The sequence below is a fragment of the Sceloporus occidentalis genome, unplaced genomic scaffold (genome assembly GCF_023333645.1).
Source record: "Sceloporus occidentalis isolate IW3139 unplaced genomic scaffold, rSceOcc1.0.p SCAF_5, whole genome shotgun sequence".
Classification (NCBI taxonomy): Eukaryota; Metazoa; Chordata; class Lepidosauria; order Squamata; family Phrynosomatidae; genus Sceloporus; species Sceloporus occidentalis.
Window position 1 is genome coordinate 125,456,914 of NW_028316985.1, and position 27,132 is coordinate 125,484,045.

General features: G+C 39.6%; 1 protein-coding gene across 3 annotated transcripts in view; it reads right to left on the reverse strand.

Moving 5' to 3' along the window:
• The window catches only part of SNX25 (sorting nexin 25), a 75,260-nt gene that overhangs the window by 38,445 nt on the left and 9,683 nt on the right, over positions 1–27,132 (reverse strand). For all 3 annotated transcript variants that reach the window (XM_089525380.1, XM_089525379.1, XM_089525378.1), the window contains exons 2-5: positions 21,675–21,759; positions 15,089–15,305; positions 5,308–5,480; positions 4,000–4,186 (exon numbers count right to left, since the gene is read on the reverse strand). In XM_089525380.1, the coding sequence (XP_089381506.1) occupies positions 4,000–4,186; positions 5,308–5,480; positions 15,089–15,305; positions 21,675–21,696 (599 nt within the window). In that variant the 5' untranslated portion in view covers positions 21,697–21,759. The remainder of the gene's footprint in view (positions 1–3,999; positions 4,187–5,307; positions 5,481–15,088; positions 15,306–21,674; positions 21,760–27,132) is intronic.

A 27,132-nucleotide genomic window follows, 5' to 3' on the forward strand; every position in this document is an offset into this window, starting at 1 on the left:
CCATTATCCTCCAGATAACAGTCTCTCTCTCTCTCTCTCTCTCTCTCTCTCTCACACACACACACACACACACACACACACAGAGAGATACTGGAAATTATAATTAAAAATGGAAAAGTTACTTTTTTCAATGACGAAGAATATATACACACACACACACACCGTCATTTAAAAAAGAAATCTTTCCATGCTCTGGTTTTACTTTCTTCATTTTCTAGCTTACTGTTACATATATGCACAGAATGTGTATGAACAAATTTACTAAACAATTGCTAAATATTCCAACAACATTTTATGGATTGTTCTGCTGGCTTGTTTAGAAAACCAAACTTGTTTTTGAAGGTATGATTCCAAATTTGCACACAGTTTTGATGGTGTCAAACCAATAGTCAAGGAAATTTCAATCAGAGTAGATAGAAATCTACCACCTGGCTATACAGAAGAGGAGATAAGGGAGTGCCTGAGACCAGTGCTTTACTTCTAACAGAGGCTAGTGCACATAGCGCTAAAGTATAGCATGAAAACTTGGAAAAGGCACTTTTTTAGACTACAACTCCCCACTCGCAGTCATTGGCTGTGATGACTAAGGGACCCTGGGAGCTCTTGTCCGAAAAGTAACTTTTCCAAGTTCTGATTCAGTGTTAGAAGCAAAAGTAGCTTTTTCTACAAAATAATAATTTCATAGGAAAACTGCTGGAAAGTGCTGAAATCAATACATTTATAAATAAATTGGTAGATCTCCTTTGTTGCCACAAAAATTACAGTATACAAGGACCCCTGTTATCTGTAACTAAGGATGCATCTACACAGGTGGTTCCCAAATGGTGGGGCAGGACCCCCAGCAGGGTGTGAGAGTTGCTCAAGGGGGGGGCATGAGACTTGGAGGCTCTGATTCCTCCTCCTCCTCCCCTCAAACTTTTTATATGCAAAATTTACACATATGTTAAGTTGAATATTGACTTTATTTAAATAAAACTGCTCTAATTTGAATAATTATTATTTCCTTATAAAATGTTTAAAATATGAATATACATGAGTATGTGAAGGAAAATGCACGCATTAAATAAACAAAATATTTTTATTCATATACAGGTACTACTTCCAGTTGGGGAGGAGGGGTATTGGCCATATGTAGATGTAAATGGGGGCCCCAAAAGTAAAAACTCTGAGTACAACAGTACAAATAATGAAGTTTGATACCACTTTAAGTGCTGTCATTCCATCCTATGGAATCCTATGATTTGCAGTTTTATAAGGTCTTTGGTCTTCTCTGCCAAAGCATGCTGTTGCCTCACAAAACTACAAATCCCAGGATTCTGTACGACATAGCCATAGCATTTAAAATGGTGTCAAACTGCATTATTTCTACATTGTAGATGCATCTGACAACAGAGCAATATCATGAAAGCAATGTGATATTGCTATTATAAAAGACTGACTGTAAACACCACAAGAAGATGAGAGGATTTCTTTCTTTTTCTTCTGGAATAATATGAGATAACAAACTAAACGTAAGCTTTTATCCAAAAACAAAAAAGGAAGGAAGGAAGGCTCCACAAATGTGCAGAAACTGTCCTCGGCTAACATTAGAGAGAACAATTTACACTGTCCTAAAGAGAACTGATAAAACATATGGTGACATTACTTGTCTCCATAGGAGCAGGTTATTTTTCGGTTGAATAAAGCACACTCATTACTGCTATTAAAGTAATGAACTCCACATTAATTTAGATTTTAGATCTATTCAAGTTATTTCTGCTGTCAGTAACCCTGCATTACTAGCTAAAATATGGAAAGGGGCAATGAAGTAGCTGAGTAACAAAATAATTTAATGCAATCCCCTAATGTACTTTCTCACAGAAAATATAATTTATTTCTTATCTTTTGTTCTGTCACATTTATCCAGCCCTTTATGTTCCACTTGGACATATTAACATACAGAGTAATCAGAAGCATTTCAAACAGAAATGAGACTTGATCCTATAAGGTAATCTGTGTGTAGATTCTCCCATTGCTTTTGTCCTGACAAGCTAATGTATACAAATTTGTTTACTTTTCTGTGGACATAGTATATGAATATGGGACTGTGTGTCTTTTCAGACTTTTTGTTGAATAAGCATATAACTATAGAAATTATGCAACAGAGTTGGGAAGCCCTCCAGATACAGCTTCCATTAACTTGAATGAGAATGGCTAACGGTCACAGATTTTGGGAACTGTAGTCTACTATCATTTGGAATTCCTCGGGTTTCTCACGCCTGCGCTAAAACCTCCAGATTTACACAATCTGAACATTTAAGATTCAGAATACATGTGGGCCCGATCCTTACTTGGCAATGGCATGAGACAGTCCTGAGTCAACGAAGCAAATTTAGGAAATCTATCAACTGATGATGGTCCCAAAATAAGAACCTCAGAAGTCAAAAATCCTCAATACTCAGAAGCTTTGGCATTGCAAAAAGACAAGAGAAGAACCTCAGAGAAAGCTTTTCTAGACATTTTGTTTTGCAGATTTCCCCATTTGAATCTGAGAAGATTGGAATGATCAAGGTGGAAAACAGAAATAATTCCCTGAAGGACCCATGAGTTTTTTTAACTAGAGCCACTGGAGTTGAAAGCACAAGCTTGAGAAAAAACCCATCATTAAAAAAAATCAACACAGAATTGTCAGAAAGGTATTAAGCAATGTCTTTGCCTCATCAAATCTGATAAGTCAGCAACGTCTCAAATTGCCTTTAAGATTAGTCTGTTTTTAACCTTTGTTGGAGTAACAGAGGTTTAAATTTGGTAATCTTGAGGGATCCTAGTCTCAATGACTGTTTTTCCTTCCTTCCTCCACCTGTCTTGAATCTTATTCTTGAGTCCAGGACATTATTACTTCATCCCTCTGAAAGGATATTTTGCTTGTGTCTTCCCAGATTTCTCTCTCTCTTCTTCATAAGTGAAAAACCCAAGAGCTTCTCAGTACAGATCCCCAGGCCTAATGAGACTGAATGTATGTAAAATTACAGCAAAAGACTGCTTTATATTTTAACTTTCACTCAGCGATGCCACTCAGACTGACTTAAAAAACAACAGCTACTCAACCATCATATACATATTGCAACTGAACTGTCAGATCAAAAGCTAGTGTACGTATGAATTACACTAAAATTATCTTAAATTGAAGAACTAATATACTGTATAAAAGAAGAGATAGTTATCACAGGAGCTAGAATTTAAATCTGGCAGTGGGATCTAACCTGTCAGAGTCAAATATGCTGCGGCCCTAAACTATGTCAAATAAAATAAATTACTAAAACCAAGTTGAAAGTTATTGCTTTTTTCACTTTAGAAGCCTTGCATAATCTGAGACCCTACACATTTGGTTACTTAGTTTGTGTGCTACTCCAGTTCTGCTAATCTAGTGATTTATGCAAGACTTTCTGTGCTCAGATTTCAGAATTCTTTTCAGATAGAAAAAGAATTAAGACTAAGTAATATTATCCTCAATGGCTAGCAGAGGTCTCTGGACTGCTTTTGCCAGATATAAATCCTTGTAGCCTATCCTGCTTCTGTATGATTAAAAAGGCCAAATCTTCTGCCTCATGTTCTTGACTACAGAAACCCCAAGCAGAAGGTATCCTGTTTGTTTCTAGTGAGTTCTCCAGTTTGGCCCTAATACGTATTTCACACATGCTGGAATTTATCTGTTCTCCTTCTGATTTTTCATTTTGCTCCTGACTTATGCTGCATCTGCAGTGCAGAAAGAATCCAGTTTGACTCCACTTTAACTACCATGGCTCAATGCTAACTTTGGGAATTATAGTTTTGAGAAATATTTAGCATTCTCTGTCAAGGAGCTCTGGTGCTACAACGAATTATAATTTCCAGAATTCCATAGCATTGTGCCATGTTAAAGTAGTGTCAAACTGGATTATTTCTGCAGTGTGGATGCAGCCTTAATGAATGGCAATAAAGGTATTCTGGTCTGACTGTTCTAGGAAAAACATTGGATACCTTAGTTGTTTTAGGAATTCAACATCAGAGTTGCTGTTAATGAGCTTGATGAACTCTTCATAAGAAGGAGCGTATGTGTAGGCTCGTTTGTGATGTTCGTTCACCTGTTCTCTGTACTCCATCTGGGCAAGCAGCATCTGGTTAATGTAGTTTGGATCACTCAGTAGTTCCACCATTGGTTTCAGCACTAAAGCAACAATAACAAAATGATACCTCAGAGAAAACTTGTATCTTTGCATCTGACAGGATCAGTCTATCATGCTAGATACAAATATTGACTGAAACATAAAAAAATAAAATTACATCTCATTACTATTAATTTTTCAGTGACCCTACAGTGTTCAATGAGACTTACTAACATGAAGCACGCATTAGATTGCAATCTTAACAGCTTTTCACAGAAACAGCCAGAAGTGGAACACAACCTTAAAAATTAATAAAATGGGCCCTTCTTTTATGTGGGGGATCTGTTCCAGACCACCACCACCAACCCCCCCCCCCCCCACATAAAAGAAAAAGCGCGTAAATTCAAGCCCCATTAGAAGTAATGGGGCTTGTGCTTGCCGCGCGGTGCAATGTGGCACCGCGCACGCGCACTACAGCCACATGCCCCATTACTTTTTCTGGGGCGCACAAGCCTTTTTTCCAGCACAGCTTCCAGCATATGCTGGAAGCCACGTATGACGTGCCCGCGTATGACGCGGGTGCACTGTATCACAAAAGTCTGAAAATCCAGTTTCTGAAACTATGGTTAAGACAAACTTGTCAAAGTGGATTTATAACACTGAAAAAAATTAGAACTGCAAATGTTAAACTGATAATCACACCTTTAGTTGATGCAGGCATATTTAAGATCAGTAGGATTACAATGTTAGTGCAGCATAAAAATGAGGAAGGGAGCCTGAGGAATAAAAGCTCATGGTAACATAAAAACCAATGAGTCTTAAAGATGCTGCCACATTTTTTTCCTCCCTCTTCCTTCCTCCTTTCTATGCTGTAAGAGACTAACACATCTATTTCTTTAACTACCACCAAGGTTAGTGCATATGTGTTTATTCTGTGTAACTTTTGACCCAATGCTTATCAAAAAAGACCAAAATGCAAAAATTCCCAGATTCAAACCCAGATAAGACCTGAGAAAGTATTGTCTGTGTATACATATGACATGGGTTGTCTGTATACACAAGATATACAGTTTATACAGAAAACCTGGCTTTAAAATTTAATGCTAAGTAACATATGGATTGATTTTATTATTGCAAGCTCTTAATCTATGCAAATGCTTAACCATCACTTAATGACAACTACCTTTTGATGCAAGTATTTCCGCAAGGACTATGCGCAAGCTTAAAGACCGGGCATCCTTTGAGGGCAGAAGACAATATACTAGAATTTGAGAACATGCTTGCAAGAATCTGTCTTCTTCAACTGAATTCTTCAAACAAGGGTGCAGTAAAAATGGCCGTGGTTGCTCTTCCAGTCTAGAAAGGATTGATAAAGATTAGCTATATACAAAAAAGTATGAAAAAAACTTTGACTTTGCTATATTTATGTCACTTGTGATGTAACTGTACATTTCCTCTCTACAATCCCTTGCTTTCTCTCTCATTCATCCTAGAAACAAAATAAAAATGTATTTTTCAACCACTTAGGCCATGTAAAATTAACAGGGTTACAGAAATTTTTCAAGTTCTCTCTCTCACACACTACACACATGTGAGAACATTTTGACCAACAAGTATTTATACACAATACTAAATAATGTAATGGTGGGAAATAAGCTTGTGTGTGCTTCACTTCATGTGCCCCCACCCCACCTCAATTCCTTTTCCGCCTCTCTTGCAAGGCCACAAGGTGGCATTCAGCTTTTCCTTCATTTTAGACTAACTGTAACTTATCACTGTTATCGTCAGACTCTGACTGTGGTCATCCTCATCTATGACTTCTTTTTTTTTAAACCTACCTGTCTTTAAACTATAGTTGGCTGGTTTTTAAAATTAAACCACAAGATTTGACTTCTGTGCTATCACTACATTGTGATTACTGTAATCAAAAACAGAATCTTAAGTTTTCAAACTCCTCCTCACAGCTGCAGCTAGAGGCAGGCAGGGGAAGTATATTAATATTATTATTATTAACCTTTATTTATAAAGCACTGTAAATTTACACAGCGCTGTACATAAATTTTTTAGTCAGACGGTTCCCTGCCCTCAGGCTTACAATCTAAAATCTATAAATATAAATCTACAATCTATATGAGTCCAACACTTGCACCAATTCATCTTCCTAATTCCAAACCACAATTTAGCATTGTGTTAAAATGCAGCTAATACATCCAATGTCTTAACTAGTGTGTAGGCCCATGATGGCAGACCTATGGCACACGTGCCCATTCCTCCTTCTTCTTGCCTTTTCTTGGAAGCCAGAAAATGGCGCTGGGGAGAAGGATCCAGAAGCGTGCACCTCTGGCTCCTCCTCCCAGCGCTCTCCCGGCCTTCAGCTGCCTCTTCAAGAGAGCTTGAGGCCAGGAAAAGGGCAGAGGAGCGACTGGCGTGTGCCAGTGACTCTTCCCCAGGGACCTTGGCTGGCCTCCAGCTATCTCTGGATAGACAGCTGGGGGCAGGAAAAGGTCTGTGGAGAAGAGGGATGGACATGTGCCCACTCCTCCTCTTCCCCACTTACCTGTCCTGACCCCCAATGGACTCCAGAACACCTTTTGGGGGTCAGGAAAGGGCTGGGAAGAGGAGGACTGAGCGTGTGCCCATGGGTCCACCCCCCACAGGCTTTTGCTGACCCACAGCTGTCTCTCAGAGATAGCAGGGGGCTGGGGCATGCAGCCCCACCCCCGGAATGCGAACCTGAAACGGTTTGCTATCACTGGTGTAGGCATTCAACACAATTTACTCAGGACAGTGGGATGGAGATGGAATTCCGTTCAGCTGTTAAGTGGCCTTCAAATCCTGTAACATCCTAAAAGAGTGGTTCTCAACCTTCCTAATGCCGTGACCCTTTGATATAGGTCCTCATATTGTGGTGACCCCCAGCTGTAAAATTATTTTCATTGCTATATGCAAATATGTGTTTTCCTATGGTCTTAGGCAACCCCTGTGAAAGGGTCGTTCCACCCCCAAAGGGGCCCCGACCCACAGCTTGGGAACTACTGTCCTAAAAATATAACAAATCAAAATTCAAAATATGGATTTAGATACAAGATAATGAAAATAGAAAAAGACTATCGTAAACTACCACTTGCCTGGCTGCCTGTAACTTCTAACATTTGCCTCTATGGCCTAGAGTCAAGGCAAACCAAGAGAGAATCACAGGCTTGTTCATCATAGGCCATAAATGCCTAACATATTAGGAGTGGTGGTGAAGTTCACCCAAGCCAAACTAAAAAATGAACAGAGGAAAGTAAAGGGGTTCAGACTGTATTCTGAGCTAAATAACATCTCCTAGCTTCCTACCCTCACCCTTTGCTAACCTGTCTATATAGTCCTCACCAACACAAACACACACACTCCAACTACATTTCATATTTTTATTTATAGAGTAGCAGCAAAATGAGTAAGCAAAGTCATTCAGGGAGGAACGTAGTGGGATTTTCCTACCTATGTTTGCCATTCCCCATTATATTTGATAGTGACTTCACAGAAACGTTGAAGGAACGACATTGTCTTGTGTTTCATTATGGTATGTGTAAGATGGTGGGGCAATAAGAAGAAAGTGGAAAAGAATTGGGAGGAAGATTGTCCTCTTTTCCATGTATCATCAATATTTTTCACCCTTTCTCCTCCCTACTCCATTTCCATATTTGCTGAATCTTTAAAAAAAACAACCATAAAACTGAAGGCTGGGACTGGCTTTTTAAAAGTGATGTGGAAAGGCACTCAATGTTGTTTACAACTAAGCATTTAGTACAAATGCTTTAAATAAATAAATACTGCTCCTCTTCTGGAAAAGGGAAAGTGTGTATTTGACTGAGGTGGTAGTTTTAGCAGAATATGAAGGGCTGCTGCACCTGGATAGGATCCAGAATTGTTTTGTGTAGGTCCTCCCAACACAGTCTTCTTCCACCAAGCTAAAAAAGAAGACTGCAGGGTCATTCCACATATCTACAACCTGTGTCATACCAGAAGGCCTGCTAACCTGTGGGCTTATCTGCAGATCTGTTAAATCTAAATTTGCACAGAACACCCTGTGATTAGGTTTACTATAACTTTCCCAAAAAAGGTTTTAAAAAGACAATGAAGATCATATCATATCTTCCCTACAATGCAAAAGGTCAAAGTAATTAGATACCAGATAAGTGACTCAATGGTGACAATGTCAGAAGGTCGAAATAGGGAAACTGCAAATAATCTCCTGGGGGAAAGGAAAAGTATAAAGCTTCTGAACAGAAAGGAAACAAATTAAAAACCTCTCCTCCAAAGCAGTAATTTGTTCTAGCTATCCTGCAGCTCAAAGGAAAAGGAGCAAGCAAAGAAAGCTACTCAGAAAAAAAGGAAAATGTAAAGAGGGGGGAAAGCATGCAGAAGTGTATGAAAAAAATCAAGCATGAAACTTCTCCAATTTTTGTGGCAGGGTGGTTCAGTGGCAATGACGGTCTTCAGTTTGCACAATATGAGGTATGAGTTCAAATTATTTATTTAATAAGTAAAACAAAGAAGCAAGTGGGCTCAAAACACAGTAGCAGGACTGGGAAAAGACTATTTACCAGAGACATCAGAGAAGAGCTGCCATTTAGAATAAGGAATCACAGTAGGGATAAATGTTCCAGTTTAGTACCAGTTTTATACATAATATGTACAAGTACACTGTATTACAGCCAGATTATACATTAATTCTGAATTTTATAAGAATTTATATGCATATAACTTGTTTCATCTTTCACAGGTTTGTTAAATTTACCCTAAACCTGTTTGAACATTTTTGTTGTTCTTGGTTTAATGTTGTTTGTAAATTGAAATAAATAAAAGGTTGGGTTTTTTTAAAGTTAAGAAACATAAAATAATCTCAATCTCGACATGCTACCATCCCAGTGTCATCCTCCCATCACTCTACAGAGAAGCTTTCAATGAGAAGTCCCCACTGTGCAAGTACCTTATAAAAAGGTCAGAGTTAAATCCACTTTTCCATTTCCAGTCAGTAAAATGTTTTCAGTAAGTGGTTGCATGCAGAGGGCAAGCATATACTGGACAGGCTTCTCTCACCAGGTACTTGAAAAACCCTTCTGCAACTCACAGTGAAAGAAAGTACAGTACTCAATAAGGTTTTGACATGTTCTCATAATGTATCATTTCAAGCCAGCAAAAAGGTGGAGGAGAAAATAATCAGAGTTAAAGTCCAAAATTTGCAACAAAGGCAGAATAATATAAAATAATATTTTATAAGAATCATACATAGACTTGGTCCAGCAGAATGCCTGAACCCAGCCTCTGTAGTCTGAGTAACAAATGAGAATATAAGAGTTGGGGGGGGGGGGGGGGAGAAAGAGAATGAGAGAATTCCTTCTTATACGTTCACCAAATTGCACAGGACTAGTCCAGAAATAATGCTAAGCCATGGTTTAAGGCTATTAAGATGAGAATGAAGCCAGAATAAACTGAAGGAAGGACTAAATTGTTGCTCACCATTCTTTTTCTGCAACCCCTATATTCTCCCTAAAAAAGATTAAAGAAAAGAGAATTGGATTCGAAAGAAACACATGCTTCCTATTAAACCATCCCAGCTTAAGTGAATGCTTTGGCTGCAAAGAGAGGCAGAGGACATAACTCCCCAATCACAGAAACAAGAAATGAGCAGGGGGGTGGGGGGAGATTGCATTTTAGCCACTTCTAGTGTTGAGAAAGGGCCAGATGAACACATTATCAATTGCATCCCCTAAGCAAACATTACTCAGAGTGGAGGTCCACAGATGAATGCTGGCTCACAAGTCATCAACTGCTAGTATATATGGTGAATTTCCAAGAAACTATGAAAGTATGATAGCAGACATTGCAAATACAGTGGCCCTTGTTATACGTGTCAGGGATGATGGGAGTTGTAGCTCTTCACCTCTGGCTCTAATTCACCACCTTGTTATGCAGCGGAGCTGACCAGCTTTGGCCAGTGGTTAATGCTTTTCTTCCAAAGCAGCAGAGTTTCAGAGAATAGGCTGAAGACCCTGACAAACTCTCCAAGCCTTCTCACTCTTCTTCCTGAGAAGTCTCCAAACTTCTCCAGGATTCTGCTGGCTCTTGTATCTTCACTCAAGACACCAGACAACTCAGTAGTCTTATATAAAAGATCTACTTTATTCTACTATATACAAAATACTATATGCCCTACAAATCACAATCTCTACAATCTCCAATATCTCCAAACTACCCAAAACACTCCAACTACCCACAAAATACATTGGCAAACATAGCAATTATTATAGCCATTGTTAAACACCACCCACTAGTCAGTTTCCACCCAGTGGGCGTGTACATTCATTTTGATTGGTTCTCATAGTTCAACCCATACTTAAGAATTTCATCATTTCACCTTGTACACTTAATGAATCTCAGGTGTTTTCAATTGTACATTCTATAACTTTGTCCTTGACATTCAAGTCTTCTAAATTACATTAGCTTTTTCACCTGTGTGGCTTCTTAATTGCTTTTGCTTAGTCATAGTGACTTTCACATACATGTTTTATTTCTTCTACTGTATGTCCCATGTTGCATTTTCCTTAACAATACGTTGGGGTTTGGTTCCAAGATGCCCGTGGATAACAAAATCTGTGTATGCTCAAGTCCCATTAAATATAATGACATAGCAAAATTGTGTCCCTTATAAAAAATGGAAAATCAAGGTTTGATATTTGAAATTTATACTTTTTTTGAACATTTTCAAACCGTGGATGCTTGAATCTGTGTATAAAAATCTGTGTATAAGAAGGGCCAACTGTATGGTACTAACCCCTGACACATTGGGGAAAAACACAATTGCTTGTTTTTAGTGTGCTACATTATTTAGTGTGAGAAGAACTAGTCCTTGGAAGGACCATGCAAGGCCACGTGAGAGCAAAGAACAAGCCCTTTGTCTCCCCTCAACCAGCAAAACTCTGGCTCTTTACATTACCCTTTGCTAAGAATGGAGACATTTCACAACTTTGCATCCTTGACTAAGCTTGGATGGAAAGTAGTGTAGGGGTCAGCTATACAAGGGAAAGGATTCTCTAGCTATACTTGAGAAAAAATATATAAGGCTGCCTTTAAAGATTTCATAGAAGAACTTGTTTAGAAAGTAAGGCAATACAAACCTCATACCACCAAGATCTCTCACACACAAAAATTTAGTCATGACCTTTTACAATGAAACCTGCCAATGTATGTATTTTAGCTTCATATTTCTCTAAATGCAACATTTCAAAATAAAAATAGTCATAAGAAAAATCAGACAGGCATTCTCTACAGAGCTGAGATGTTTTACAAGAATTTATCAAGCCTTCAGAATATCAGAAGCATTACATTTGCAAATGATTCTTTCAAAAAGATGAGCAACAGCAAGTATGCTCAAAACTGAACTGAACATGCAACTAAAATTTTTTTATCTTTAATCGTTATGCAAGACCAGGGGTAGGCAACCTTTTTGAGCCGAGGGGCCGGGTTGCTGTCCCTCCGACAACAGGGGGGGCCAAAGCCGGGGGTGGAGCTTCCACCCTCTGGGGGCGGAGCCGCATGCCAGGGGTGGAGCTTCCACCCTCCGGGGCAGAGCCACATGCCGGGGGCGGAGCTTCCACCCTCCGGGGGCCAGGCCTCCTCCTCTTTGCCGGCCCCTGACAGGACCCCATGCCCTGTCAGAGGCTGGGAAAGAGCCGGTGGGGGCCACCAGCGCTGGAGGCCTCCCCCTCTTTGCTGGCCCCTGACGGGGCCCCAGGCCCCGTCAGAGGCCAGCAAAAAAGCCAGCAGGGGCCGCCAACGCTGGAGGCCTCCTCCTGTTTGCCGGCCCTTTTGCCGTTGCTGGGGCCCTCCAAGAGGGCTCCAGCAGCGGCAACGGGCCTCTTGGAGGACCCCAGCGATGGCATCGGGCCTCCCAAAGGCCCACTGGCGCTGTTGGAGCCCTGTTCGAGGGCTCCGGTGGCCGCAGTGGGCCTCCTGGAGGCCGAAGTCTCGTGCGAGACTTCACCTCTGGGCGCCGCCATTTTTTTACCCAAAATGGCAAAATGGCAGTGAAGTCTCGCGCGACTTCAGGGAAGGTCGCACGAGACTTCGCCGCCATTTTGGGCAAAAAATGGCGGCACCAAGAGTGGCAAAAAGCCGCAATTGGCAGCGGCGGTGGCAGCAGCCAGGGGCCGGACCAAAGGCCTCCGCGGGCCGCATCTGGCCCGCGGGCCAGAGGTTGCTGACCCCTGCCCAAGACTGTCAGAAAGTTAAAAAGTAACTACATAATGAAGCAAAATGTGGTGGTGGGGGACCCACCAATCAATACTATATTATTGTTTGCAAACAAAAATGTATATTTGCATCTATCAAGACACTGATTGAGGGGAGAAATGCCATCTGTTGTCATAGCTGCTGATCGGGACATGGAGAAATATATTTGGGTGTCATCAGCGTACTGATAACACCCTGCCCCATGTCTGCGAATGATTTCCCCCAGCGGCTTCATATAAATGTTGAATAGCATCGGGGACAGTATGGCGCCTTGAAGGATGCCACATTTAAGCTCTGTTTTCGAGGAGTGACTGTCCCTGAGCATCACCCTCTGGAATCTACCTGAGAGGAAGGACCGGAACCACTGGAGTGCAGTGCTTTATATTAGTATCCAATCCTTCCTCCAATGTAGTTGAGGGCATCTATCCCAGTTACAATCTCCTTATCAAGCAAACTGTACCAAGAAAAGCCCTAAAGGACTTACTTTTCAGTTCCTTTCAATTTTCCCAGACCATTCTTGCACAGATTTTAAAACCTTCCTTTTATTATTGTGTTTTTATGGACTGTTTGGATGTGTCTCTCATATTTATTATTTTAATTTTCATATTTTATAAACTGCCCCAAGAATTCTTAGTATAGGAATGCCTAAAATAAGCCAATTTTGAAAGAAAAAGTGCCACAAGGTCACCCAGGCTTCAGGGCCACACAGATTTGCACCCAGTTTTCACTGGCCGAAGTCCACAATATTGTTGCTGTGTGCCTTCAAACTGTTTCCAATTCATGGCAATCCTAAGACAAACCTATCACAGTTTTCTGGGGCTTCCCCATGGTCACCTCATAGGTTTCCATGGATGAGCAGAGAATCAAACCCTGATCTCAAGAGGCATAGTCCAACGCTCACACCATACTGGCTCACAACACTACACATTAAATCCACGTATCAACTATAAATTGGCCTTATTCAATAGCCAGCAGGGAATGATAGAGCTCTCTGATCTCTGTTCAAGGTACAGAGCCTCTGTATGATATAAGGAAGAAATTCAAATACTAGCTTCACTCCCATGGGCCAGATTGCACTTTAACTTTAGTGAACTTGCTCCTGATGTCTCTTGCCACACTATTTATTATTTTATTCATTACTAGATTTGTACTCTAGCTTTCTACCAAAACTGATACTCAAGATGGCTAACAATAAAGCCAGATAAGTGTTGTTAAAAACATAAAACAATTCAAAATACTAGGCAACTTTAAAAATCAATTAAAACACATCAGTTGGTGGGTAGGATGGGAAGAAGACAGACCCCTTTGGATTAAATCCATCTTAACTGTCGAAGGCCTGCCTGAATAAAAAGATTTTTGCTTGTTGGCAGAAGAACATCAAGAAGAAAATCTGCTTCGCTTCCCAGCACCCTTAGAGCCCACAACCTTTGGGAGACATCACTGTGAAAGCCCAGATAGTTGGGCTTTTTCCCTTCACTTAGACAAAAACTTGGGTTCTTAGTTCATTATACCAGGAGCAACAAACTAGGTATCAGCAAATTCAAAGAAAGCACACGAAGAAGAGAAAACCTATTTGCAAGGACTTCAACTGCTGCAATATTTTGCAGATTTTATATGTGAACACATCAAATGGCTTCAAGGCCTACTGAAAGGGAACAAACTAGCTGTCATCAGTCTTGGCTGACATCAAATAAATTGCACTGTTCTCATGTTTGAATTCTGAATTTTCAGAATTTAATTAGGGCATGGAATCACAAAATAAAAAAAAATGCTTATTGGTAAAATGCAATGCAATGCGTTTTAGTAAATTACCTAGAACATATACAATTATTATTATTATTATTATTATTATTATTATTATTAACCTTTATTTATATAGCGCTGTAAATTTACACAGCGCTGTACATACATTTTGTAGTCAGACGGTTCCCTGCCCTCAGGCTTACAATCTAAAAGATTATCTCACAATCTTCATTAATTGAGCTTAGCAATATTTCTAACCTATACTTATGAATGTCTTGCCAATGATATACTTATAAAGTTAGTGTGCCAATGCTGCCTTATAATAAAAATAATAATTCACTGCCATTTCTCTCTCTCCCACTTCCTTTTTATTTTCAAAAGGCAACACATTTCATTATTTGTTTGTAATATACTTTTAAATTATAATTTTTCAAGTCAGAAATACAAAATATATCCCACAGATTCATTCAATAATTTGTTTCAGTAAAGTGTAAAGTAATTTCATTTGTTACTTATAACATTAAGGCTGGTTTTGCTATAAAGGTTAAAGTAACAACAATGGCACTTGTTGCTCAAAAAGAGAGAAAAGTAACAACTAATGATTTAGTTAATGACGCACTGATGATACCAAAGTGAGAATTATGACTGCACTCATCATGCATGTTTTGAAAGTCAGCATCACCAGAAGCAGCACAGCAACACCAGTTTATAGTTAGGCAGGATCAAGGAAGCACATGAGCATGGCAGAACAACAAGAATATGCATATATTTCTGTTTCTTTTTCTGGCACAGCACTGAACCTGCTTTCCAGCTGATTTGACTAAAGACAAATCAACTAGGGGTAGTCTTCCTCACCATTGCTGTAGGTAGTATTTGTCTGCCTCCCTTCACTTTGAATAGTTCAAACGGAGTAACGAGTGTGGAGGTGGAGTGCAGGTACTTACCTGGAATTGGCTGCTTTAAGGTCACAGAAATGGGTGAACAAAGCTTTCACTACATCATTGCAGACGACTTTAACTACATCGATGTGACTGAGTCTTTGTCGCAGCTGCTTGGCAACTTCCCAGAAGTCTTCAGACAGCAGGTGATACAGCTGTCCCTTGTCTCTGCTGAGATGCCCATACCAAGATAAAATGTAATCTCTGTAGCTATAGTCAAACACTGGAACAGAAACAACATAAAAGAAAATGCTGTGGTATTCAATTAGGAATGAATCTTTTTTTAGACCAACTTGCTAACATTTAGTGCCTGAAAAGCCTTCATGTTTCCCCTTTAAATTTTACATTCTCTCCCCCTTTCCAAAAATAATAGAGACATGAATCATTACAATACTAAAAACTGATTCTAAGAGATTTCTAGGGGTCAGCAAGGAAAGCCCATAAGTAGATTTGGCCAGTCAGCCATCTGAACAGAAATCCTAAGTGTCTGCCTGGTATTAAAAGTAGGGTTGCCAGATTTCCGATTTATAACTGGAGAAAGTTCCTGTACCCCTAACAGTTACCATATGTAGAAGAGGCAATTTCAGCATGTTCCTCTAGCTCAGTAGTTCTCAAATAGTGGGGCGGCCCCCCCAGGGGGGGCACGAGGCTCCGTAAAGGGGGGCGCGAGGCTCCGTTATGCAGAGGTGTACTTATAACAATTTTATAGACAAATGATACTATTTACAGTTGCGCAGGGGGCGCGAAATGTTTTCTTCTTCCTAGGGGGGGCATGACAGAAAATAATTGAGAAGCACTGCTCTAGCTGAATGGCAAGCAATCCCTGCTGAAATTCTCTCTCCCACAAAACCAATTAAAGTCACAGGAGCCCCTTACAGTTTTCATTCTAGCAACCCTAATCACAAGCTATATATATATATAGTCAGCAGTGAGCAATTGGTCTGACTTAGTACATCTGTCAAACATACCATTTCACAAGGGAAGGCAAGCTTTATTCTGCAAAAATGTTAGTTATCTAGTTCTATCATACTTTCAGTCAGCCACATCAATTTGCCTTTCAGGCATGCAACACAAACTGTCCTGCACCATATGTAAAGAGCTGTATGTGTACACATTTAAAATAAAAAGCTTCAAGTTACAGTATTCACCAAGACAGTGGGTTCTGAACCAACTACGATTTGGTGTTAAATGCATGAGTCTTCCTTCTCCTTCCTTTTGCTTTGTAACCATTTGCTTCTACAGAAATAACAACTAGCCATTCAGTTTGTGCTTTGGATGTACAGTAAACTATGACTTTTGCAAAAACAAGAGTCTGTCTGATTTGGGAGCCTACCAAGGAAATACCAGGTGAAGTAAACTATACTTCAGAAAGAACTGGCAAAACCACCTCTGAGTAATCCTTGCCTAAGAAAACCCTATGAAATTCATGGGGTCATCATAAGCTAACAGGAAACTTCGAAGTATACACACAAACACGTTCCTTCATTAATTTGCACAAATATAATCCTTGTCCATATAATGTCAGAACATGAAGGTACATTATATTTCATGCATCCCAATGTGAACTACAAGATCAGGAAAGACCTGTAATCAAAGGTTTCAAATGGGTGGTTTCCATAAAATAACCTATGCCTTTCCACCCACCTTGCAACTATTACAGCTGCTTTGCATGAAGTTGCACATATGTCTGGTGTCTCTGTAGTTTCAGCCCCCTCATAATGCCTGAAATGTTCTATTTCACTCAGAACATCTGTATCAGTTGGTAACTATAACTGATATTTTTCTACTCTCTAGTCAAAATGTCAATGGCCATTCTAATTATATGAATAATAATAATAATAATAATAATAAGCATTACAATAAAGTATTTCAAGTACTGGAAGCATTCCACCTCAATTACCACAGCAGTCCTTAAAACAACCTTGTGAAATAAGTCCATTTTATTGCCCAATAAACCCACAATTATTATCTCACTGTTGCATGGCATGCAAGGTATGATGTGAGGACACATGATGTTACCACTCTACTGAAGTTAAGCAGATCTATGCTCAGTATGCAAAGTTGACAGAATGAGTTTTCATACACTTGAGCCTACTTCCCCAGATGTAGGCTTAAGTCTACAGAAGCTCATGCTACCAATTTCTTCCTTTTAGTTAGTCTCAAATGTGCTACAAAATCCCCTTACATACTTATTTTTCAGACTAACTCAGCTATGTCTTCAGATCTATGATGCTCAGTGTCCAGATAGGAGATTGCCTGGGAACTACATGGAGATAGAACTATAAAATGTACTATAAAAAGAGCAGACCCCCAAATTTTTCTTCCCATTCTTGTAGCTGTTGTTGGAAAACCCCACTATCTTGCATGTCAGTACAGGTATACACCAATTAACAAAGCCTATGAAAAAGATGTTCCTTTTTACAAAGCCTATCCACCCCACCCCTCTCACCCACCCAGCTATCCCATTTCCTCTTCAACTTTGGTGTAGTTAGAATAGTTTTTTAAATTTTGTTTTTAGCAGCACTGGCATAGGGAGAATTTTTAAGGAGGGGGATAAAAAAAAAACCCAGCTTTTGGTGTTGGATTGCAGCAGCATGTCTGTAGTAAATAATGTAATCAAGCTTAAGCTGAAAGATAATGGAATTCTACCTTACTGGTATAACTATAGCTATATGTGTCTGCTTGCCTACCACAGCAGTTAGCTCCAGAATCCCTTGCTGAACACATTTCACCACCAAAACAGAGAGAAGGGGGACATATTGTACATATTTGACTATGGCCCGTTACAGACGGGCATAAAGTACGCGCAGAGCGCGTACTAGGGTTAGGAAGGGGCGTCACTTCCTGATGCCCCTAACCCTATTACGCGCAGAATGAGTACAAAATGGCGGTGCCCTTCCACACAGGCGCCGCCATCTTGACGTCGCGGACGCATAGCGTCTGGACGTCGCACCCTGGAAGTGACACCACGAGTGCATGACTAGTGCCTCGTGACGCCACTTCTGGGATGCAAAAAGAAGCGCCATTTTGGGGCTTCTTTTTGCCGCATCCGGGAACCGTGCAGTTTGGCTGCTGCGGTTCCCGGTTGCGGCAACCGGCAGCGCCGGCAGACCGCTGCTTTCAGGCAGTCTGTAACGCGCCTATAAGTTGAGAAATGTATGCCCCAAAACTGACCCTAAAATTTGGAGTAGACTTATATAAGGGTCAATACATCCGTAGTGCTTAGAAGGATCCTAAAGCAAGCAAGCCCAATCACCAATTCCTTCCCCCTCTAGTCTGTTTTGCAAGCCTTTGCTTCCTATCAGAAAACCTCTCCATTTAAATCCACTTGCTTTTTGCTCTGGTCCGTTTTGCAAAGCCCTGGCTTCTTATAGAAAACCTCTCCACTTGCTTCTTTCTCTAGTCTCTTTTGCAAGACCTTGCTTCCGATAGAAACAACTCTCAATTCAAATCCACTTGCTTCCTTTAATCTGATGTTAAAACCTCTCCTCCAGCACCTGGGAATCAGCTGGAAGAGGAGAGGTCCGGAGAAGGAGAAGGAGGGATGGAAGTGATATTTCCTCCTTTCCATCCTTCCTTATAGGCCCCTAAATTTTACCCTCGATTTATCTAGGGATCATATCAAAATCTAGGATTTTGACCCTGAAACCATTCCTCAACGTATACATGAGGTAGACTTGTACATGAGTATATACTTCTTCATCAGGTACTCCCAGCACATTAAGAATCATAAATCAGTAAGTTTGACCATAAACATGGAAATCATTAAAAAGTAAATTGTTTGCCTTCCCTATGGGAAGCCTACTGCTTAAGGAATTCAACCTTGCATCATTGATAGTTTTCAGAGTTAACACAATTTTTCCAAAGATAATAATTCCAGAGTAATGAAGAAGGGGCAATATAATGAGACATCCAAAAAACAGAAGCTTCCAGATGAGAAACCAATCATGCATACCACCATCACTACCACTGTCTCTTGTTTGTTTATAAAGTATTTAAGTTATAGCTTTCAGGTTTGTTTTTGAAGTGCCCAAACTAGCCCAAAACAATATGGCATAAAACAATGTTAGAACAACAAAAATTGAAACACAAATAAACAAGAACAGAAACACTGTGATTGAAATACATCCCAAGGAGATGGCATGTTAAGCATCATCTAGGCCCAAAGCCTGAAAAAAGAAAAAGAAAAGAAAATTGAAGTCTAGAGATCAGTAAAGAGTAAACTGAGTAGATCTCCTCAGGTATGAATTCCATCTCTTAGGCACCTTGTGCCACCATCAGAAAAGAGTCTCCCATGTGCTCCAGGAGCCAGTCTCACTTCTGAAGGTGGCAGCATAAGCATGGGACCTTCTCCCAATAATCTAAGTAGATTTTAAAGTGCATGGAAACAATCTTTCAGGTATCTTGGCTCTCCAAACCAATGAAGCTTGGATCATTTGTTGCTTCCAAATGCTGTTCTAAAGCAAGCCCACACAAATCATACTACAGTGATCCAGAGCATTTTTCATAAATCAAGCTAGTGTGCTAAATGGGGCTCTTTCTGGAGGACTGATTTCTTCATAGTCACACATGCTTTGATACATCAAAGCACACATGAGGTAAACAATATTAATCCACGTTCCTTCCCCAATACTTACAAATGTGAAGATGCACATGAAAACAGATTAAAATCTCAGATGTTTTTCAAAAAACATGGACATTTTGCAAAAACAATCACAAGCAGTAAACAAAGAAAAGGGTTTATATCAAAACTCTGCCATCTCATGATGATGCTACAGCCTTCACATGTGGGAGAGGGATCTGAGATATCAGCTAACACCAGCATACTGGAATAACCCACTTGAGAAATCAGTATAATGTCTATGTACGTTAGATCAAAAAAAAAAAAAAAAAACCTAACTGAAAATAATCTACAGATAATATTATGCACCACCTCAATTGAATAAAATGTTTCCAGGATTAAATGCAGTACGTTGGCATTGCAGAAATGGGGTCTGTTAATTTAGTTCCATATGATGAGAATAAAGCAAAGTAAGAGTTCTGGAAAAAATACAAGATAAGCAAGGGCATACAACTTTATTATATAGAGTTGAAACCAGTGATTTTCTTGTTTAATGTATTAGCGCCATATGTGCTGCCAAAACAACAAATAATAGCATTTAATTTAATTGATACTAAAAAAAATCAGGACCCAAACACTAAAAAAACTGATAGAAGGCCCACTATGATAAACAGTTGCCAATGTAAAGTTTACAACAGTATACTTTAAACTAATATCTATAACATGTTCAATATTTCAATAGGAGGGAAGAATGAACATAAATAATAAATGTAAAGAAGGATGGGCTCAATTTCCAAACATTCTGAAATTTAAGGATGTAAAGTAATGTTTTGCAAACTTATCTGAAATAATCATTTTGCTTTTAATTCAGGAATTTAATTATTCAGTTATACTGTAAAATGCATTTTGCTTTGTTCTGATTTCTAGAAGAAACATACAACAATCAACTAGCACTAGCATCCACAGCACTTTCTCAATTATGAGTTCCAATTACAGAAGACAATCTGAGGGTATATTAAAGGAGTACTGAGAGACAGTGAGATGTAGTAGCCTGAGCACTGGACTAAGACTCTGGAGAACAGGGTTTGAATCTGCACTCAGTCATGGGAATCTACTGGGTGATCTTGGGTAAGTCACATTATATCAGCCTCAGAGGAGGGCAAAGGCTAGACTCATCTGAACAAATCTTGCCAAGAAAACCCTGTGATGGATTGCTCTTCAGGTAGCCAGGCCTAAGTCAACCTAAAGGTGCACAACCACATATACTACAATTGAAAGATAACATTTTAAAAAGCACACTTGTGTTTTTGCTTTTATAAAACCCATACACTGTAGTGGAATACTGAGAATGAAAACATTTAATAAAATAACATTATTGTCTGGTCTTAACCTAGAGGTGGGCACCTTTAGTGGGTCTGGAGATCAATTCCTAGCCAAACCAGCTTCCAGCTGCACCACCATATTACTGTGCCACTGAAAATCAGTGGCAAATCGTATCATCATATTTCAATTGCAAATTGCACAAACTCCTTTGAAGAGCTTTTTATGATTTGCCATTAAATTTTGATTGCAGGAGCTCAGGCACACAAAACAGCCTTAGGAGGCACATGTGGCTTCAACCTAGACATTGGCGGGTTACACATCACTGAAATGCGGTGGTCTCCTGCCGCCACTTGCAGCGTCCGGGAGCCGCAGCGACCAAACCGCGCAGCTCCTGGACACTCCGAGGAAGGAGCGTGGAAATCGTGCTCCTTCCTGGGCCCCAGAAAAGATGTCGCAAGGCGTTAGTCACGCATTTGCGGCGTCACTTCCGGGGAGCGACGTGCGGACGCACAGCGTCCGCTACGTCAATATGGCGGCGGCCATGTGGAAAGGCCGCCACCATTTGTTACAGACTCTGTCCGTAATAGGAGTAGGGGCGTCTGGAAGAGACGCCCCTTTTTCAAAATGGGACGTCCTAAGGACGTCCCTTATGGCGGTCTGTAACCCGCCATTGCTCACCTCTGTCTTACACAATCCATCTGGACTTACCTTCTTTCAGAGCTTTGTCCATATTATGAGAAATCACCACTCTCCTTGACTGGACAGATTCATGTGCATTTCCAGGTAGAAGATTCTAAAAGAAAGAAAACACATATACAGACCTAAGTGCACATAAAAGCAAACAGGGTTTGATTATTAAATCTGGGAAAGTGCACAATGTGTCTGAAAAACTGAGCTAAGCTTTTATGGACAAGTTACAACCATTAAACTAGAATTTTCCTTCAAAACTGATGTTGCCCAAACCCCGGGCCAACTTTCCAACACTATTTATGGTGACCCAATGAATTTCATAGGATTTTCTTAGGCAAGGAATACTAAGAGATGGGTCACAATTAAGGATATCATGTACACTGAAAGAGACAAGATCTATATTTCATTTTTAAAGTATTTAGGGAAAGTAATGGTTATTTAAGTGGCAGCCAACAGAAGAAGATGATCTACTTTTCACTGTCCCATTCATTTCATATGATCTCCCAAGGTTATTCAATTTCTAATAGCCACAAGCGTGTGTGTGTACACAAACTGAATTGGGACTAGAGGTTGGGGCAACAAAGTTGAATGACTCTAGGTACTCTTTTCTTCTTTCTCAACACACATTCAATCAGTACACAGCTTCAATCATCTTTGCATCTAGGGGAGGGGAGATTATTTAGTATAGCCACAAATGCATAGACCTCTGATGTGTAAGATTAAGAGAATCTGTGGGTAACAGAAACAGCAGCAATTCAAAAGAGCAATCAGAAGACAAAATATATGTTCCTGAACATACAAATCAGAGTGACTTCAGATCAAAGATACAATAAAAAAAGAATGCAAGGGGCTGCTTTGAAATATAATCACTTAATCAGTCTGTTGTTGAACTAAAAGGTGGGAGGGTGAAATAACGTTAACCTTAAGATTTCAAACTACATCCTGTGAGGATTCTGTTTTTGATTGAAGGAGATCCAAGGCTGCTATTGATAGTCCTGGTGGCTAGCATGTGGCTTGCAGGTACAAGTAATGCAGTTTGATGTGACTTTTACTGTCATGGCTCCATCCTACAGAATGCTAGGATTTGTAGTTTTGTGAGGCACCAGCACTCTTTGACAAAAAAGGCTAAAGACCTTGTAAAAACTACAAATCTCAGGATTCCAGGGTTTAGTGTCAAACTGAATTATTTCTAGAATACAGATGCGCCCTCAGTTGGGCTTCTGACTAAACATCCTTAGGCTTGCACTTCACCTCTGCTACTGAGCCTTTTAACAGAAGATTTAAAAGCCTGGGGGGATGAAATAATTTTTCCTACTGATGAACTGACATCAGAAGGTGACAGGTGAGCTTTCCTAGAGAAAGCATCCCCACAGTTAGTGTACCACCCAGGAGGTTCTTTCCCAGGAATATAACATTGGAAGCAGGTAAAATGAGAGTATTGCTGCCCCAGAATAATTTTGCCCCAATGAAATTTTCCTTTAGTTCTTGAATTTCTAGCATTGAACAGAGTGAGACATTAAAAACCATTCTTACTTAGAACTTTATGTGCTGTGTTCACTTTTCTTTGTCCCTCCCAACTTTAATTTTGGTGCCTAACTGTATTTCGAGATGCTCCACCGATATTTTAGATTACTTCAGTGCTAGAAATGTGGGGACTGAAGGAAAATTCCTTTGGGTGGGAAAATTCCTTTGTGGGGGCATACCTCTGTTCTTCCACACCTGATACAGGTCTTGAAGAAGGATATGTTTTGAAGAGATCACTCAACCTTAACACACAGCCATATCTGATCTCAGAAGCCAAGGAGGACAGTAATTTGATGACCACCAGGGAATAGCAAGGTTCTCTGGGGGGGAAATCTGCCTGAAACACCCTGGAGAAGTGTTGCAAGCCAGTGCTGACTACAGTGGACCAGATAAATCAATAGTCTAACTCAGTATAAGACAGCTCACTTATGTTCCTAAGATCTTAGTGTATGGACAGGTACATATAAAGACTGGTGGTCTTTCAGATATCCCAGTCCTAAATTATTACTTTAAGATCAAATCCACTAAGCTATAGCCTTTTTCCTCAAAAGAGTTCTCAAACATCGAGCATAAGCAGTCAAAACTAGAAGCAAATTCATTCCATCATCTTGTTTGTCTTAGCAGATGCTGCAGTAAAAGAAAACAAAATCAACAAACCGAAGAACATAATGATCCTAGAATGTTCACAGACCAAACTGTCTGCTTGAATATAGGGGCAGAGATTAAAAACCCAGCTGCACAAGAAGAAATTTCAGATGAGTCACACATGCTTAATATTCAACACTGAGACAATTAATATTCTGCAACAGGAATCAGGATGTCAATTAATGTCCAGTTTAACTTTGATAATGAAAAGTAATTGCCCTGGTGGCGCAGTGGTTAAATGCCTGGACTGCAGCCATTCACTCAAAACCACAAGGTTGCAAGTTCAAGACCAGCAAAAGGGCCCAAGCTCGACTCAGGCTTGCATCCTTCCGAGGTCGCTAAAATGAGTACCCAGACTGTTGGGGGCAAATTAGCTTACTTGCTAATTAGCTTACTTGCTGTTCACCGCTATGATCTTTGGAACAGCGGTATATAAATAAAACAAATTATTATTATTATTATTATTATTATTGATAGCATTTTGGTATTTGTTATCCAACCTTTATTTTAGGATATGTGATTCCTACTGAAGCATCCCTCTGTATAATGGTCAAGCTAAGATATCTCTTAGCATCATAAAGCATTTAAAAAATCAAATTAGAAAACCTCTAACCAACAAGTTTCCCTTATCAACTTAATTGGAAAACTATAGTTAGCATCTTCTGAATAAGTCAGCATATTAAAACAGTTTGAGGTTAATACTCTGGGCCTGTTTTATTCCAAAGTTGATAATTAGAGTTGGTGGTGGTGCTGCTGTTGTGTGCCTTCAAGTCGTTCCAACTTATGAGACTCTAAGGTGAACCTATCATGGGGCTTTCTAGGGCTGAGAGAGCGTAACTCACTCAAGGTCAACCAGCGGGTTTCCAAGGCCAAGCTGGGAAACAAACCCTGATCTCCAAAGTCCTGTTCTTATGCTCAAACCACTACACCATGAAGGTTCTCGCACCACCAGAGTTTCCTACTTTAGACAAAATGGGAAACTATGGCTGAACAGAGTCTTTCTGTTTCAAGTGTTTATATTGCAAAGGAAGGGACACAGGGAAAGATTAATTACATTCTTTCAGTACATTCTATATCATGGCAGATTTTCATGCATGTGAAGACTACTTCCATGCTTCTCTGAAGATATGCTGTAACTATGTCCTCATTACTGGTATAGCATTTAACTATATACCTTATAACTAGACTGAACCCCATCACTTATATTGAAACTAGAATTTGAAAAGCTACTGAAGTAACACACAAAAAGTTCAAAACATGTAGCAGGATTTTTAAAAATCTCCTCAAATGCCCCACAACCAGTAATCTGATATCAAACTGCTTTGGAAAAGATCATAATTCAAAAGTGATTTACAATGCAGCATGCATCGCAAGCAGATGTTCAAGAAGAATAAACCAAAGCTTATTTCAGAGGATGGAACTGATTGCATGATTCTTTGGATCCCAGTCTTTACTGACAAAATGTTAATATAGGGTAACTTTTTTAGTTTTTACTAACAGAGCAGCCAGGAAATGGAATGATAATGTAACAAAAAAAAAAAAAAATCCCCCTTCAGAAAATTTAATTTTCCTTAAAATATCTTGGGTTGCACTCAGCTAGCAAAAGTATACTCTCAGTGAAAACACAGAGCAAATCTAAATAGTATGCACATATTTCACTGATCTACAGCAGTGCTCCAATACAAGATTATTATCTTCTTTATACAAAGATGACAGGGATTGCTCATTATATTTTTTTGTGTGTGTGTGTATATATATATATATATATGTGTGTGTGTGTGTGTGTGTGTGTGTGTATTAAAAAACATACATATGCCACAAAATATCAAGGTTCTCTGGTTTGTTTAAAAAAAAGGAAAATTGGAAAGGAAAACTATTAATCAGAAGGACAAAAGTAGAATGCCAGTGTAATAGATTATAATGGAAATATAATAGATTTCCTAAATATAATAGATTTCCTGTCTACAAGCCAGCTGTGACATTTCCAGTCTTCATAACAATATAGCAAAAGAAATCTGTCAAAAACAACACAGTCAAGATTAGAACAGACTGACTGCTCTCTTCTTGTATTTCACCCTTTTGTAATGTTAGATTGGTTAAAATGTAGCATGCTGTTCAGCTGTATTTTTCCACTTTCCTTACCAGTTTACATCTGAATCAAGTCTAAAATCATGCCTATACAGTACATAGGTATTGACTAGGTTCCCTGAAGGAAAAAGCATCACAGTTGAAGAGAAAATATTGTACTGTACTGATTTTCTTTGGAGCCACAAATTATTAACAGAGATACATACATGCAAGCGGTGCAATACGTTTTTTTGTCGGCTAGAAAATTCTATGTCCTTCTTTGCAACTAGAGTCTCATCTGTAGGACTGTTTATTAAATCATAAAGTTTTAATTACTTTTCTTCTGCATGTGGACCTATAGCTCAAGGAAAACCAATCACTGTAAAACAGCTAAATGGAAGGGGGGAAATTATATCTAGGCTATCAAACTAGGCTGAATCTACACCAGGATATGGCTATTTCCACACTGCAGCATTAATGCAGTTTGATACCATTTTAACTGCTATGGCTCCATCCTATAGAATCCTGGGATTTGTAGTTTGTTGTCGCACCAGCAGTGTTGCCAACAAGCCTCGAAGATATCCCACGGAACGTTTTATCAAAATCCCTGGAATTTCCCAATATTTACCGGAATATTCAGTCAAAATCCCCAGAAATAAATTAATTAAATTCCCCAGATTCCAGGGAATTCCCCAGAAATTGGCAACACTGGGCACCAGCGAAGGCTATATGACTAACTATAAATTCCATGATTCTATCGCATTGAGCCATGGCAATTAAAGCAGTGTCAAATTGCATTAATTCTGCAGTGTAGATGTAGTATTAGTCCCAGTTTCAGCATGGATTATTCTTCTTCCAGTTTGTTCCTGTAGAGTACACATGTCCCTTCTAACTTTGACTCAGGAAGACAAGCCATGAGTCCTCTATCTAAGAGCCAACCCAGTTTAAAGGAGTACATCCACTGTGGTTACATGACAGCTATATCAAATTATTTACGTTCATACAGAAGTGGAATTCATAGCAGCTCTGCAACCCCTCATTCTTGAACACTTTTATATGTCCACAGGGGCTACTAAAAATAAAAATAAAAATGCATGGCTTGCTTTGAAGCCTTAGCATTGTTTTTGCATGGTGTATGTGCACATTCACAGGTGTGCACCTGCAACCATCCAGTCAGCACTGCCACCACTCCTCTCAGTCAGCAGTGCTCCCAACTACTCCCCATTGGTGTCACTAGCAC